The 17,312-nt window shown below is 42.6% G+C and overlaps 1 protein-coding gene across 3 annotated transcripts in view; it reads right to left on the reverse strand.

Annotated features, from left to right (window-relative positions):
- RASGRF2 (Ras protein specific guanine nucleotide releasing factor 2) overlaps positions 1-16,036 on the reverse strand; it is a 205,051-nt gene extending 189,015 nt beyond the window's left edge. For all 3 annotated transcript variants that reach the window (XM_075932213.1, XM_075932212.1, XM_075932211.1), the window contains exon 1: positions 15,155-16,036. In XM_075932213.1, coding sequence (XP_075788328.1) covers positions 15,155-15,439 — 285 coding nt within the window. In that variant the 5' untranslated portion in view covers positions 15,440-16,036. The remainder of the gene's footprint in view (positions 1-15,154) is intronic.
- Positions 16,037-17,312: the final 1,276 nt, after the last annotated feature.

Here is a 17,312-nt window from a genome sequence, read left to right on the forward strand (position 1 = left end):
GCTGGAGTCCCCAGCTGATCCCGGGCTACTTTGCGCTGTAAGAAATGCCAGGGCAGTGCTTCAAAGGGGCAGTGCCACACAATTGACCCCAGGTTCTGCCCCTTTGAAATGCAAAGGCAGCATTTCAAAGGGGCAGCGCTGCCCGGAGCCCAGGGTCAGCTGGGGACTCCAGCTGATCCCAGGCTCCTACTGTGCTGCCCCTTTGAAACACCACCAGGGAGTTCCAAAGGGGAAGCGTGGCGGAAATTCCTGCAATTAATGTGTTACAAAAATTAACACATTAATTGTGCTCTGCGTTAATCACAGGCATTGACACAAAGTAATTGACAGCCCTAGTAGAAATCCTCCCTGAGCATCTCCATGAAGCTCTCATAGAAGAACTCTTTGATCCTTCTCATAAGATTTCTGGGAAGGCCAGCCTTATTTCACCTTCCACAGTAGGACACCTTCCCATGCCAAGCCACCAATAAATGGTTTGGTGTCATTGAAGCACAAAGCACTGCAGTATAAGATCTAGGTTTCTGGCCACATTCAGTCAGCATCTGCTCCCTAACACTCTGTGATATTTAAAGAAGACTGATATCTCACATGGCAGTCTGCACGAAGGAGGGGAAGCTATTAGCTGTTACTCCTGCTACTAGCATGGCTTCAGGCTCTGACACTCTCTCTCTCTCCCCCTCCCCCTGCAGCACTCTCCTGGCAAGCAAGGTGTGGCAGACATGAGGAGGGAAGCCATGTGAGCTGCCGCCCTATCCTGCTGGCACAACTGTACCCTGTTCCCCCTCCCGCCTGCAGGGTCATATCCTGGCAGGTCCCTTACCATGCCTGCCTCCAAACCACAAGAGTCCAGATGTTCCCTTGAGAACTCTGTTGTGTATCTGCCATACAGCGGCCACTTTAAAGCACGACTTTGGCCTTGCACAGAATACATCTCCGTTGGCTTCAGAGAGACCCTCGCTGTATGTTAACAGATTAGGTTTTAGGCTCCACAATGTATCTCCTGTAACATGTGCCCTTGTAACTTTTCATTACAGCAGGAACAGCAGGGAGATTGCTGTGTGCTCCTCCGACTCCACCAGCTGCCTCACACAAATCCAAAGGTGAAAATAGATGAGGGAAGACATGTTTAAGGAGCAAATGGGATGGAGGAATACTCTGTTCGAGGAGATGAGAGAAGAACATCAGAAAAGGACAGCGGAGTGGCAGGAAAAGGCAATATATATCATCCTGATAGCCGTGATGGAGCAGGGATAAGGTGTAGGGATTACAGGCAAACACCCTGAATAGAGGGGCATCTCATTCAGAGCAACATGCATGATTTTCAAAACTGGCCATTCATAAAACTTTCTTTCAAAGCTTCTCTGATTTGCACTGCCCTGCGCTGTGCTCTCCATATAGCCCTGGTGTCTGGCTGCTCAAAATCTCTGGCTAGGCACTCTGCCTCAGGCCCCCATTCTGCCTGATAACTTCCCCCCTTGCTCTTACAAATATTATGGAGCACACAGCAGGCTGCCACCACAAACAGAATGTTGCATTCGCTGACGTCTAACCTAGTCAGTAGATGCCTAAACCTTCCCTTTAAAAGCCCAAAAGCACTTTCAACTACCATTCTGAACTTGCTCAGCCTGTAGTTGAACTACTCTTTACTGGCAGGCTACCCATGTACTGCTTCATGAGCCACAGGAACAAGGGGTCAGCTGAGTCGCCATGGATCACTATTGGCATTTCTATCTCTCTGACTCTGATTTTCGTGTCTGGAAAGAAAATTCCAGCTTGTAGCTTTCTGAAGAAGCAGGAGTTCCTAAAGATGCACATTTCATCCATCCCACGTTGATGTTGATGAAACTGTTCTTGTGATCCACCAGAGCCTGAAGTACCATCGAGAAGTACCCCTAGTGATAGATAGATACACAGGGCTTGACGGACGGTGGCAAAAGCCACTTGCCAGCCCCACACTGCGCATGCGCAAGACCCGCACTGCACATGCCACAAAGAAACGGGATGCCCGGCTGAAATCTACTCGCCACAGGCAAGTAGATTCAATGCTTTGTTGAGCCGTGTGTGTGTGTGTGTGTGTGTGTGTGCGTTCTCTCTCTCTCTCTCTCTCTCTCTCTCTCCTCCCCCCCCCCTCCCCCTCCCGGAAAGGTGGTTGGGGGCCAGGATGGGGATCTGCACTCTATCGTCCCACCACAGCTAGTGAACCCCATCAAAGCAAGTCCAATCACTATGCCATCAACATTTTCTAGTCACTACACGCCATAGCAGAAAGGTATTGATTGCATTGGCTCCTTGTGTAACAGCAGCCCCCACTGTATATTTTCCCACTCCAAATTGATGCCCATCTGACCAGTAGCTGTCTGGTGTTGCAAGTTTCCAGACGGCAATTGCCACTCACTTCTACACTATCAGACTGGGTCTCATTCGGGGGCTCCTGCACATCAGGACAGAGGAAAGTCACTTGCAAAGTTCCGCAAAAGTGGACTAGAACATTCAGAAGTTTTGCAGACACTGCTGATTGTCCCATACCTGCAGCACTATGCAGTCCCAGTCTGTGTTTGTCTGATGGCATCAGAACCAGCATTCCATTGTTTCCAGAGAAGCAAATGCCAACTGTGTTTCCAATTCACTCAGCACAAAGGCTTGCCTAAACTGCGTGCCCATGGCATCCCACGTGTCATCCCTATTCTCTTCCTGGAGTGCTGTGCATATACTCTTGACATATTCCACCATTAGGCACACCAAGATAGAAATCAACATCAAAGTGCTTTGATGCACAATGGGATTCCTGAAGGACACACTGCTATGGCATTTGCATGGGTAACCATTGCCAAAAAGGGTGTGAAAGACTGTTTCCTGTTGACCTCAAGCAAGGAGGACGGGGGGGAGAAGAGAGGAGTAGACGAGCACATTATGGGAAAATGATGACATGAACCCAGAACCACCCACAACACAATTTTGGTCCCAGTGTGCACAAGTAGCATAAACCCAGAATGCAAGGCGGCGTAGGCACCATGGGATGCAAGGTGGCATAGGCACCATGGGATAGCTACACACAGTACACTGCAAAGTCGATGGCAGTCTTCCTACTGGGGATACGTTACTTTGAACTACATTGAATTATTGTGCAAAATGGGGAGATACACCTTCAACTCTACAAAATTAGCCAGTAAGAAATCAACCTTAATAAATTTGACCTTATCTCATAATGTAAATATGGCCTTAGTGTATTTATTTGTGTGCAGCCTCTCCCAGCCTGTGTCACAAAGCAAACAGAAAAAAAGCCCAGAAATTTATTACATGGCAGCCATAATAACAACAGGTACGTCACTGACAGAGTTGGAACTTTAGCACAGTTGTAGAAATTTGAGCTAACAAATTAACAGATAGCAGTATTAGGCTGTCACAGTGTATGCAGAACAGCCATTAGTGCAGATAAAGAATACCAGTTTGCTGACAGTAGAGAAATATGGATGCCCAACTTAAAAGTATACCCCAAATTAAAAAACATAGTAAAAGACCTAAAAAAGAGCCACCGTCGCTTAACAACCATGTAAAAGAAGCAGTGAGAAATAAAAAGGCATCTTATAAAAAGTGGAAGTCCAATCCTAATGAGGTAAATAGAAAGGAACGTAAACACTGCCAAATTAATTGTAAAAATGTAATAAGAAAAGCCAAAAAAGATTTTGAGGAACAGCTAGCCAAAAACTCAAAAAATAATAGCAAAATGTTTTTAAGTACATTAGAAGCAGGAAACCTGCTAAAAAACCAGTACAGCCCCTGAACAATCAAGATACAAAAGGAGCAATCAAGGACAATAAAGCCGTTGCAGAAAGACTAAATGATTTCTTTGCTTCAGTCTTCACGGCTGAGGATGTTGAGGAGATTCCCAAACCTGCACCGTCTTTGTGGGTAATGAATCTGAGGAACTGTCCTAGATTGAAGTGTCATTAGAGGAGGTTTTGGAACAAATAGAAAAACTTAACAGTAACAAATCACCAGGACCAGATGGCATTCACCCAAAGGTTCTGAAAGAACTCAAATGTGAAATTGTGAAATTGAAGATATAGTATACTTAGATTTCCAGAAAGCCTTTGACAAGGTCCCTCACCAAAGGCTCTTCTGTAAATTAGGTTGTCATGGGATGAGAGGGAAGATCCTTTCATGGATTGAGAACTGGTTAAAAGACAGGAAACGAAGGGTAGGAATAAATGATACATTTTCAGAATGGAGAGGGGTAACTAGTGGTGCTCCTCAAGGGTCAGTCCTAGAGCCAATCCTATTCAACTTATTCATAAATGATCTAGAGAAAGGGGTAAGCAGTGAGGAGGCAAAGTTTGCGGACGATACTAAACTGTTCAAGATAGTCAAGACGAAAACAGACTGTGAAGAACTTCAAAAAGATTTCACCAAACTGAGTGATTGGGCAACAAAATGGCAAATGAAATTTAATGTGAATAAGTGTAAAGTAATACACATTGAAAAAAATGACCCCAACTATATATACACACACAACATGATGGGGGCTAATTTAGCTACAACTAATCAGAAAAGCGATCTTGGAATTATTGTGGATAGTTCTCTGAAAACATCCATGCAGTGTGCAGCAGCAGTCAAAAAAGCAAATAGGATGCTAGGCATTATTAAAAGGGGGATAGAAAATAAGACAAAGAATATCTTACTGCCCCTATATAAAACTATCGTCCACCCACATGTTGAATACTGCGTACAGATGTAGTCTCCTCACCTCAAAAAAGATATTTTGGCTTTGGAAAGGGTTCAGAAAAGGGCAACTAAAATGACTAGGGGTTTGGAACAGGTCCCAGATGAGGAGAGGCTAAAAAGACTGGGACTTTTCAGTTTAGAAAAGAGGAGACTGACGGGGGATATGATACAGGCATATAAAATCATGAGTGCTGTGGAGAGGGGGAATAAAGAAAAGTTTTTATTTGTACCCATAATATAAGAGCTAGAGGACACTAAATGAAATTAATGGGAGCAGTTTTAAAACTAATAAAAAAAAGTTCTTCTTCATACAGTGCACAGTCAACCTGTGGAACTCCTTGCCAGAGGAGGCTGTGAAGGCTAGGACTATAACAGAGTTTAAAAAACAGCTAGATAAATTCATGGAGGTTAGATCCATAAAAGGCTATTAGCCAGGGGATAAGGAATGGTGCCCCTGGCCTCTGTTTGTCAAAGGCTGAAGAAGGATGGCAGGAGACAAATCGCTTGATCTTTGTCTTCAGTCCACCCCCTCTGAGGCACCTGGCACTGGCTACTGGCAGCAGACAGGATACTGGGCTAGATGGACCTTTGGTCTGACCCAGTATGGCCATTCTTACGTTCTTATGGAGACTCATAAACCCTGGGTTCTATTCCAGGTTCTGAAGTATATATATGCTAATAGTTATAGGTTCCTTATCCCTCCAACGTGTCTATGTCTTTACTCCAGTACCATCTGTCCTCCCTCAGTTACTGTTTCAAGGCAAGTATGAGAGGGGTAGCCATGTTAGTCTTTATTATTCCCCCTTCTTACTACCTGACTGTATCCCTGAAGGTTCAAATGCTTCGAAGCTAATAACCCTAATACCATAACATACAATGGCAATGATTTATTGGGGATGCACCAATAAAAAAAAACCATGATTTTTCTGCCATGTGCATCTCTGAGGTGTGTCAGACATTCAGGACAGGATTTAAACTCAAGGGCTGCATCTAGACTGGCAAGTTTTTCCTCAAAAGCAGCTGCTTTTGCAGAAAAACTTGCCAGCTGTCTATACTGGCCGCTTGAATTTCCGCAAGAACACTGACGATCTCATGTAAGACGCTCTTTTCCGCAAATGCTTTTAACGGGAAAAAGTTTTCCGTTAAAAGCATTTGTGAAAAATCATGCCAGTCTAGACATAGCCTTTGAGCTTAGAGCAGTGGTATCCAAACATTTCCTGTCACCTTCTTCGGACCAGCGATTGAATCTATATCACAGGCCTCCTTCCCCCCATTACTGAACAGCTTGTTCAGCAAAGGAGTTTGGACTGAAGGCAGAGCTGGTGGCAGCACTATGGATGAGAGAGAAGCTGGGGTAGATGTGGAGCTGGAATGGGCACAGAGAGGAAATGAAGGCAGAGCTGGGCTGCAGGCACAGCAGGCGGCAGAGTGGAGCTGCAGCTGGGGCTTTGCTGGGAATGGAGTAGAATAAAGCTGCAACTGGAATGGGAGCTGCTGCTGGAGTTGCATCTTGGAGCAGAGCTTTGGCTGGGATTAGGACTGGTCTGGGGGCAGAGCAGAGCTAGGCATTGCTCTCTTCCTTCCTTCCCTCCCCCCTCACCTCCACTGAGACTGGCTCAGGCCCTGCTGCACACCCACACAAAATGTTCCTCTGCTCTCCCCTAGGAGGGCACATCCCATAATTTGGGACCTCTCGTTTAGGGCATGTGTACTCAAAGATAAAAATCCCACAGTTAGCCAACATCAACTAAGACTCAAGCCCAGGGGCTGAAAAAAAGTGTGTGGACATTCAGGCTCCAGGATGCCATGAGGGTGACTCCAGCCTGAGCCCAAACTTCTCCAGTGATTTTTAGCCCTGCAGCCTGCGCCTTGCGAGCCCCATTAGCAGATGCAAGCCAACCAAAGCCATGCTTGAGGTCTTTTATCCCGGTGTAGACATACCCTTAGAGCATGAGTGTGGGAATTTTGGGGGGGAGGGGAGGGTCAGGGGCTGCTATCCCACAGAAAAGTCAGTCAGGGGCCACACAGGAAAGTGAAAATAAAAAAAATCAACCCCTTCCTCACTGACATAGCCCCCAACTGAGCAGCAGAAAGACACTCCCCACGTTCTCATCGCACTCTAGCACATATGGGGGCCTAGGCTAGAGTGCGAGGCCCCTCAAGTGGCAGGATACAACAGCAGGCTTGACACAGAGAGTCTGGGCAGGGACGAAGAAGGAGCAGGGATGCACATGGCTCCCTGTCCCCCACCACTCCCAGGCATTGCCCTGTGCTGCTTCTATTGGCCATGATTACAGCCAATTAGAGACACGGGGAAAAAGCCTCCAGGCAGTACTTTGTTGCACTGCCATTTTCCCAGCCAGGGGGAGCGGCAGCAAGCAGAGCCGCTTCCTCCCTCTGCCAGACAGAGCCTGTAGGTTGGATCCAGCCTCAGCTTACTTGACTCCAGCTTGCGAGGCTTGGGATCCCCCCACCATACAGCACAGAGCTGGCTCTGGTGTTCCAACCCCATGGGAGGAGGGGGACACACAAAGGAGCTGCAGGACTGGACTGCCAGTGTGGGCTCCCCAATACTGGGGAGGAGCCCCAAGCCTTGGGGGCCAGATCCAGGCAAGCCAGGGACCAAATCCAGGGCTCCCTTAGAGTCTGCTACCCCACCTTAGAGTCTGCTATTTTTAATAGTTGTGTAACTTCACCATGCATTTTTTGGACATCCAACTGGCATTTAAAATTGAGAATTAAACTTACAAGTACATTTTTTTTTCCCATAAAATAGGCTTTGAAGCTCAGACAAAGCTCAATTGGGTCAGAGACAATTCTGGTTCTAGTTTGTTGCCGTTGACAGTAACAGGCAAATTAGCCCTTCCACAGGAGCATAAGGAGGCACAGGGTGCATGCATGGTCCTGACAAGCACTGCTACTAAAAGATTCCAAGCTCACGCACATGTGCATCCATGCTAACACGCTCTCAACTCTTGAATTCAGAACTGTCAGTTTTAAAAAGATTTGCACCACTGCCCTGAAAATTCCAAACCAATCAGTGGATTGATCTGATCAAAGTTTTATATTTGGCTAACTGCCAAAAAGGCAAAGAAGTTGGTAAAAAATTGATCAGTCAAGGCAGATAAAAAATTAGTAGGGTCTAACGAGTTAGTAACTAAGAACTTGCTTATGGTATTTTTATGGTACAGTAGAAGAACTGTTCAAAACAAAAAGCTTACAACATGTACCTTATGTTTGAGAAATAGATGCAATTAGGGACTAAAATCTCATAGTACATGTTTTGTTGTGTTCATTTTATACAATCTTTGTGGGTCTTTTTAAGCTCAAGGACACTGTCACAACCACCATTTTTGTGTGGTAAACATCTTTATGTTGTTATTGGCTCTATATATAGTGCAGATAACCTGATTTCTGATATTTCTTGACACATGTAGTTTATCCTTATACCTTAGTATGGAGGTTTAATTTTATGCATTTTCATTCTTTAACTAGTATTTCTCATTTGTCATTGGCTCTGCACATACAAATGTGTCAAATTGACACTGGCACTCCAGTCCTGTATGGGCTCAAAGTACTTTTGAATGACATTGTCCAGTAGTTTGCTTTTCTCTTCATGTTCCCCTCAGACATAGTGTAGCTCTCCAAAGGCCCTGGGCCTACCTCATGCAGCAGTATAGAAAATGTCAGCCTTTCCAATTCTGCTGAAACATACTTTACCTCGAGGAAAACATGCAAATGCTTACAGGCTTCTGCTCCAGTACTCTACTGTGTTCCTTTCCAGACCAAGACATTGTGGTGGTATCATTTGCTCTGTTATAGCTTTTTTCCTGAGTGTGACATGAGCAGGTTTGACAAACACCTGTCAGGGATGTTCTCAATATTATTTAGTCCTGCTATGAGGGCAGGGGACTGGACAAGCTGACCTCTTGAAGTCCCTTCCAGTTCTGTGATTCTATGGTCAGGGTTGCCACTAACAGATTGGTCTTACATTCTTGGCCCTATTTACTCAAAACAAATTGAAGTTATAAAAGGTTAATATCCCCATCACATGACAGAGGTCAGTATCCTCTGATTTTGCACTTCTTGTTATACATATGAATTCTATTAATTTTGAAAAGGTATAAACAATTTAAAAATTAATGAGTCCCACTAACTAAATTAGACAGACTCATTTTGGGGACACACAACTCCACTACTACTGTATATTAGCAAGTAGTCTGATCTCTAATGATATAAAGCAGATGCACTGATTTTAAAGTGTGGAAAATGAACCTTTAAAGATAGAATTTAACATATGAGTTATATTTAACACTTGTGGCTACCGCTGTGACTTTTCCTAATCATTCTCTCATATTATAAAAATATTCAAAATTCGAATGAAACAGACATAGTCTCAGTTAAAAATAAATGCAGTCTACACTTCCCTGCTTGGTTCAGTTAATAGTGAGATCACATGGGTTACATTTTTCTATTTTAATACTGCCTGTTACATGAAGACCAGGTGGCATACTGTACGTTCACTTTGCACTTCTACATGACAAGCCATAGGCAACTTCTTGTAATGTAACTTGCATTAAATGGATGGCAGCGTCAGCAACTAATTTTAGGCTGCTACTTGCAATATATATGTATTTTGTGAACTAATGCGCACAGTCTAGACTGTTAGATGACACTCACTACCATGACATCTGGAATACATCAAGGACCTCCATCCTGCAAACTCTTCATGTAAAAATCCCTACTCACCCCAATAAAAGTAATATCAGTGAGAGATTTTGGGTGGGGTAAAAATAAGAGCTCTTCCTTTGGCAAAGCAAATACATTAACAATTGTAAATTTCATTTTCCATCCAAGAATATTTTTATTCCAATATCATCACCACAAAATCTCTACATTCGTTACACAAATTAATCACTATAATTTCAATGACAAATTGTTAGAGAGGCCAAATTAATTCTTTTTTTTTAATAAAGCAGGACATTTCTAGAATGTGGGCAACACAACCCAAACTATGCTTTGGACCGTCCCAAGAAACTACCCTCGACATACGCAGGCAAAAAAACCTTAAGAATCATGGACAATATTTATACCTGAAAATATGAACTTTCAATTGATTATGATAATCTCTTCTGAATAAGGAATGACTGTTTTATGGGCATTGTTCTATGATTTTATATTGTATTACTTAAAAAAATTAAATGAGCATGGAAAAGGATGGCCTGATGGCATGTGTCTTTTTCGTTATTTCCACAACTCTATTTAAAATATAGAGGTTTCATACATCATATAATTTCTTTGCCCTTTGTAAAAACAAGCACAGCAAAACTAAGTAAATACTGAGCTACAGACAACAGTAAAAATTCAAATAATTGGATTTTCTTAATCTGTGGGGACACAGATTTAGTACCACATTTAATTTTTTTAAGGAGCAGAGGATTATCTCAGACAAGGTATAAGGAAAAAGTCACCTCTCTCTCCTTAAACCATTTAGAAAAGCTAAAAACTTAAAATATTTAAGATTTTGTTTTAACATTTAAAATGCTTAGCTTAATCCTTACACAGCTATAAAACAAATTGAAATTATATAGGTGTTGGCCCCATATAGACTTTTTAGAACAACTTGTATATACATACTTCCATAAATCCTCTTTATTCAAACTGAATTTGTTCCCTGGACCACAAGTTCTATTCTATAATGAGGCATTTAAGAACTGTGTGTTTCATTTAACTGTAAAGGAATTAATCACCCACAGATATAAAGTCATTTTTCTTTAATGACCCTCTGAAATACAAGAAGATGTTCTCTCTTAAAACTGCGGTCAGAGAAGAATTGGCATGCCAGCAACTGCACCTGTTTCTTAGAACCACAAGCCATAAGCTATTAGGGATGGGGAAGTAATACTTCAGCTTGAACCAGACTTTAAACTTTTGAATGTGTAATATTTTCAGATGGTGGCTTTCAAACTAAGCTATTTCTATATCATTAGGTTTTAAATTACATTTTAAATTAATTTAAAATGGGATTTAAAAGATGGCAATGAGTCATGTGCAGAAGTTATTTAACAAAAAGCTATTCAAAGTTTTTAGTTCAAAATACGGTGGGGAAAGTTGAAAGCTCCATAAAAGGTCAATAACTATCTATAAACAAGGGAATGGCCATTTATTTGTGGATTATGTATTTTCTTTAATATTGAATCAGGATCTACACTTAAAAAATATATTTTCCTCCTGTTTCAAAATAAATTATTTTAAGTCTCCCCACTGCTACTTTTAGGCAGAGCTATAAATATTATATACACCATATCAGAATTATTAAAACAATGCCACATGTCTTTAATACAGGTCTTTGTAATAAAAAATTGGAGCATTCAACTGCAGGCATTTGGCATTCTCTATAAATTGTTCAGTAGATATTGTCCTTCTGTAATAATCCTCTGTGACAGATTGGTGGAAGTGCCTAACAGCACTAGTAGTGGTTAAAATGTGGAATCTTTAAGCTGCTTGTGTTTTATGGGGATCAGAGAGTGTGTGTTTACACATCTGCACATAAACATTTTCTGGCTGCAATTCACCAACACGGGTATTTTCCCTTCTGAAATGTAAAAACTTAACTCCAAAGATCTTCTCTGACACATGATACTATCAACAAGACTATCAATTCAATTTCTAAATCAAAAGGATATGCAAAATAACTAAAAGAAAAATGAAACAGACATTTCTTCTTTTTAAATGCATCTTCTATAATCCACAAAGGTAGAACTGATTGACAAAACTGATTGACTTCAAATTTCATTGACCGAATAAAACATTTATAATAAATGTATTATTCAGCCAGCTGTTACACACCACATAAGGTGCTGCATGCACAGCAAATGCTTATTTCCCATGCGACTGAACAGACTTTCCACCTATTTTAATGGAATACCCAGTAAAATAATTTAAATAAAAATATTTTCTTCAGCAGCAAAATAGTTAATTTTTAAAAAGGCACCCAAATATATATCATACTAAACCCCTCTTCAAACAACCCAGAATTTTTATTCTTTTGATTTATCTCACTGTTTTTGTGATAACATCTCATACTCCAACTTCTCTCTCTCATGGTCTACTACAGTTACCCATATGTTTTACTCCTAAATCACCATGAAAGAGAAAATCTAAATAGACAAACCAAAGCACAAGTGCAAGCTGTGATAATTGAATTGTGGATTAAAAAAAAAAGTCCCCTCTGAGTGTCTAGTTTAGGATACTACATAGCAGCTATCACTGTAGCATCTAAGTTTCCTAAGTCAATTATGTGCATAAGGTAAGCTCCCTTGTCTTGAAGGAGATGATACTTTTTTTAAAACCTTCCTTCTCCCTCTTCTGGAGAAAACGGCTCTCACTGGAAATAGTTCTTTTGAAATCACCATACAACATTTTATCTGCTCATGGTTCAAATGAACTCAGGTTTAAAAGCTAGCATTATACAGGCGGAAGTGAAAGTTTAAATGCTAAACATTCATTATCTATTTCAAAAAAGTTATAGTCCTGTTTTATATGAAAACAGAGGGCTCAGATTTTTCAGTTGTATTATTGTTTTCGTCTAATGAGACGTGTGCATCAAAGTAGGTGTTTCAAGAAAGAAAAAGAAAACTGGTTTAATATTTTTAAAATACATTTTTGTTTTGTTTCACACTGAAAAACTTTACTGTAGCTCTTAGAACATACACATTTGTGTCTGTATAAATACTTATCACATTTGAAAGAGTTAAAATTATTTTAAAGAAGCACTGTGAATAGAGGGATATTGTCGGACTTCATAATTATTATTTTGAACACCACCATAATAGGGTTTGTTCTTTTGCAGGTTAATGAGAATTTTTCCAACTGCCAACCCTGTAAGCTCGAACCGGGATCTGAAAATTCTCGCAGTGTTTTTTATCCCTCTCAAATCATCAATATACAGTTTTGCTGACAAAATGTAGTTGATGTTTAAAGCAGGATAAACTCCAACTTGTTCTTCTATAACTGTGCAGAGCTAAATGCATTTTTAAAAAACACCTTGTTTCTATCAGTAAAATAAGTCATCCCAAGAGTGTATTTCACATTTTTTCTTACTAACTACACTTTAAATATACTAGTTATAGAGACATAAGGCCATAAACCCATGAAAAGATATGGGTGGGGAATCCTAGAAGAATTGCATAAAGGAATAAAAATATACATGTTCATTTGAACAGAGGATTCCCATACACTTCAATTATCCACCCAGACAAGCTTACATGTCAAAGAATCAAGCAAATGTTCTGTTGTCATCCCAATCTGCATAACTAGGTATATTTTTACCTGTAAATGTTGGTAGAGTTAGATAGGCATGAATATATCTATGCCAAAAGGACTATAAATAAATGAAAAGTTAAGACAAGGCAGCAAGAGACTAAGAAACTTTCTGAATTAACTCTCCTAATATATCAGTCTAAAGTTAAAGTAATGGACTAGAAGATTTTATAAACTGAAAACATTTATTTCTCGCTCATAACAAATGCCTGCAGTTCATCTGGGACCCTCCTCTTTGGAAGTAATCAAACTTCTCCAAACCAGTTTGACACCTGTTTGATTTCTTTGATGAATAAGCACAAGCCACATGAAAGTTTAATGCACAAACTTCAGCAAAGCAGTGAAAAAAGGACACCAAAGTTTCACATTAGATGCATTATGCTAAAATAGAGGCCTAAAGTAGAATATCTGATCAATCATTATGTAGCATAAGTACAGTGTCTTTTATTCATTGTTTTGAAAAATGTATGTAATGTTTAACAACATCCCAAAAACACAAAAACAAAACAAAAATCCAACACCCCACTGCTCAAGAAGCATCCACTTTAGGGACCAGATTTTGTAACTCTTACCATACATAGGTGAGCTGTCCTACACCCATGAGTAATCCCATGGAAGCCTCTTGGTTTTATTGCATGAGTAAGAAAATGCAGTACTTGAGTCTAAAGCAGGGGTGTCCAAACTTTTTTCAAAGAAGGCCATATTTGATGAAGTGAACATGCGTGAGGGCCGACCATTTTGCCTTACACTCTTTGAACCATTAAAATTAAATGCAAATTAACTATTTTATGCAAAGTTTATTGCAAACGGCATACTTTTCATTTCGTCACATGGATGACCAATCTAAACAGGTGTTATATCACTCTGCCTTTCATATCTGAAGGCCAGATGGAAAAAAAAAATCCAGGAAGCTGAAATATATGTCAGGAACATTGTAAAGTACATTACATATTATTGGTAATAAAGATTGTCTGTCAACTTTTAAGTTCAAAAAATATGAACAGGAACATAACACCAAATATACATGTTGTGTCCAAATATATTTATAACTGATTTAGACCAACTGACTTTAACTGAGATTTTACAATGTATTCATCTCAATACATATGGATTCGTTGGGGGCCATAAAAGATAGATATTGCCAAATTACCTGAGGGGCTGTATTAAACCGGAACACGGGCAGCAATTGGCCCGCAGGCCGGACTTTGGACATGCCTGGTCTAAAGTTTCCTGATTTAGTTTCCATTATAAATTTTGTTCAGCCTTCATTTTGGTCTGATTTACACCCCATTACAACCCCCTTTATCCTGGGATTTATATGTACCCAGCAACTAATTTTTCTTGGTTCTTTCAGTAGCTTCTAAAAATAGGTTTTACAGCAGGGTGGGTCAAAGAACTGCAGATTTTGCCATTGCTCAATAAATGGAATCTGTTTCGTTATAAGGCTCATAGACATGTTCTGGGCTCATTTGCCCCAGAAATGTTTATCTGTACAGGCTGCCTCCATTTGGTACATAACTTATCTCCCGGAGGTGCCCGGGCTGTAAATGCTCAACAATGGCATGTCATTAGCTCATGAGATGTTAAGGCTCAGACATCTTGTTTAAAGTCTGTAAGTGCAACTACTAGGAAGCGGGGCCAGCTCAAAGACGGGGGAACCCTCTGGGTCCTAGTTTAAATGGCCAAAGAGAACATCCAGAACGACCTTAGGGCCATTAACAAGAAGTTTGGAAGAGACAGACCCCATGTTTCAAGGCACAAGGCAAGAGCTTCTTGAAATCCCCTAGTCAGGGTGGGGTATCGGAGGGTTGGAGCTGCTGTGGCAGTTTCTATGGGTTTTTTACACTATCCTTTTGCAGCCCCCGTCAGTGTAGTAGAAGGCGGACGCGTTTTCACTCCTAATTGCACTGCTACTTCAGACGGGTTTCAGCTACCCATGGGCGGGGGGGGGGGGGGATTAATTATGCCGGCGGGCGGGTGTTCCCGGTGAAGCCGAGGAGGAGGCTGTTGGGGGAGGGGGCTTTCCAATGGGGTGTGCGTGTAGTGAGCCCGGGGAGAATGAGCCGCTGGCGAGGGCGGGGTGTATCCGGGAAGAGCGGGCTGGCGGTACCTGCTTGTCCAGCGCGGGGTCCCTGGCGCTGCCGGCGGAGGCGCCCTTGGGGGCCGGCGCTCGCTCGCAGCTGCAGCCCTCCAGCATGTACATGCCGGCGGGCCGGGCGCTCTGCTCGCTCTCGAAGTAGAAGAGCACGTTCTGGTAGAGCGCGAACCACTTCTCGTGCCAGCGGCTGGTCTCCGCCGTCTTCTTGCTCAGGTAGCCGCGCTTGGTGCCCTCCTTGCGGGCCAGCAGGGCCAGGTACAGGGCGTGCCCCTCGTTGTAGCGCACGCTCTTCTGCATGGTGCCTGGGCAGCCGGCCGGCCTCCTCCTCTTCCTCCGCGCCGCCCGGGCGCTCACAGCCCCGCCGAGCCGCGGGGGTGCCTCATGGGCTCTGCCCGCGCCGACGGCAGCTACCGGCCTTGGCGCGCTGCCCGCTCGCTGGGGGCTGCTCTGCGAGGACGCGGGACGTGCGGCGCGGGGCCCCTCGGGCCAGACGCGCTGGCGGCGTCCCGGGGTTGCTCTCCCGCCTGCCGCGACTGCTGCCTCCTAGCCTGGGGCGGGAGGAGAAGGTCGAGGCTGGTGCTGTCCTCCCGGGCTTGGTGCTGCTGCTCTGGCTCTGCGAGGGGCGCCCCGCGCTAACCCACAGGCGCCGGCTGAAGCATCCCGAGCGGCTCGGCAGACGCACAGTCTCTCCTTCCCCTCCCTACCCCCGGCCAAAAAAGTTGTGCGCGGAGCCCGAGCTGCAGCCGCTGCGGGCAGAGACGCGCTGAGCCCGCGAGGATCCCCCAACAAACTCCGCCGGGAGCCAGAAAGGGAAACGTCACGTGGGAGATCAGCTGTAATCGGCTTTGAGCCCAATTTAAAGAGCAAAGTCGCCGCCGCAGCTCCCTAGCCCTCCCTGCGTGTACGAGGATCTGCCTCCTCCCTCTCTGCCTCCGAGGGTTTATCTCCATCCAGCCGATCTGGCGGCGGGGGGGGGGAATTATAGGAAAGCCGGGGGAGGGGACGGGGGAGATTTCCACAGCGCTGTGGGGAGTGACAATAAGGGGCAGGGTGCTGCAGTGTGACATTTTCCTCCTTGTATTTGTATCTGAACTCCATCAAGCAAACTGCCTCATACTTAGTGCTGCTTGCACTTGCCCATGGCTGCGCTCTCATTTCCTTTACATGGGATTAAAAGGGCTGTATCAGCACCACCACAGAATGAAATACTTTAGCAAGTGCATGGAAAATATTCAGTCCCTTAAGCTTTTATTTTTAAACTACAATTCCTTTTGAAAGGATTTTTCACCATAGGATAATAGCTATGTTATGACTGTAATAACTGCATACAGAAGCTGCTGTAATTTTTCAAATTGTTAGTATTTTAGAAGAAATTTTAATAGCATAAGAAACAAAACAAATCATTATTAAAGCATGAATTACACAAACATGTAGACTAAATAGGGTTTACAAAAACATCAGTGACATTTAAAAACAGTATTACCTGAAATTAAAAACATTACAAATATCTTTATTGCAAGCAAGTTTCATTTTTTTATGTGGCTTTTAGAAATTACAAATATACTTTTGCAGCTGCCCATTTTGAACAAATATAAATGACTCAGTGTATAGTGTGCTTTATATCAGAATCCAGTCTCCTATACAACCACTTCACTTCAAAGCTTTAGCTCAAATTACTGTTTAGATTTAGGATTATTTTCAGTGAACAAATGCACAGGCCCAATGCCACACAGACTGTTGCAGAAATAAGATGCCTGGTCCCAATCTTGAAAAAAAGCACATTTTATTTTATATTTAGCTAGATTGCTCAAACTATCTGCATAGGTTTTTTAGTAAGCAGGGCAAGTGGATGCATGTAATTATTAAAAAAGCATATATAAAGGAACTAGTTTTTCCTGATACTTTTTTTTACATAACAGCAATCGAAACTGTATTAATAATATGACTACTTCCACCAACTAAAAGAATTGAGTGTTCACAAGTCGCTTTAACCATTTCCATTCACTGGGCCTGATACTACATTCCTTATTCAATCAAACCTGACCTAAGAGGAAGCTTTGGGGTGTTCTGGAACTGTCAGATTGAAGTCCTATAGGCTGTCAGCTGGCAGCGTATTCCGCCGCTTTGCTCTGCTCTGCTCCCCCTCCCCCTGGTCTGCAGACCAAGGGAA

This window comes from Pelodiscus sinensis, chromosome 6, assembly GCF_049634645.1.
Source record: "Pelodiscus sinensis isolate JC-2024 chromosome 6, ASM4963464v1, whole genome shotgun sequence".
Lineage (NCBI taxonomy): Eukaryota > Metazoa > Chordata > Testudines > Trionychidae > Pelodiscus > Pelodiscus sinensis.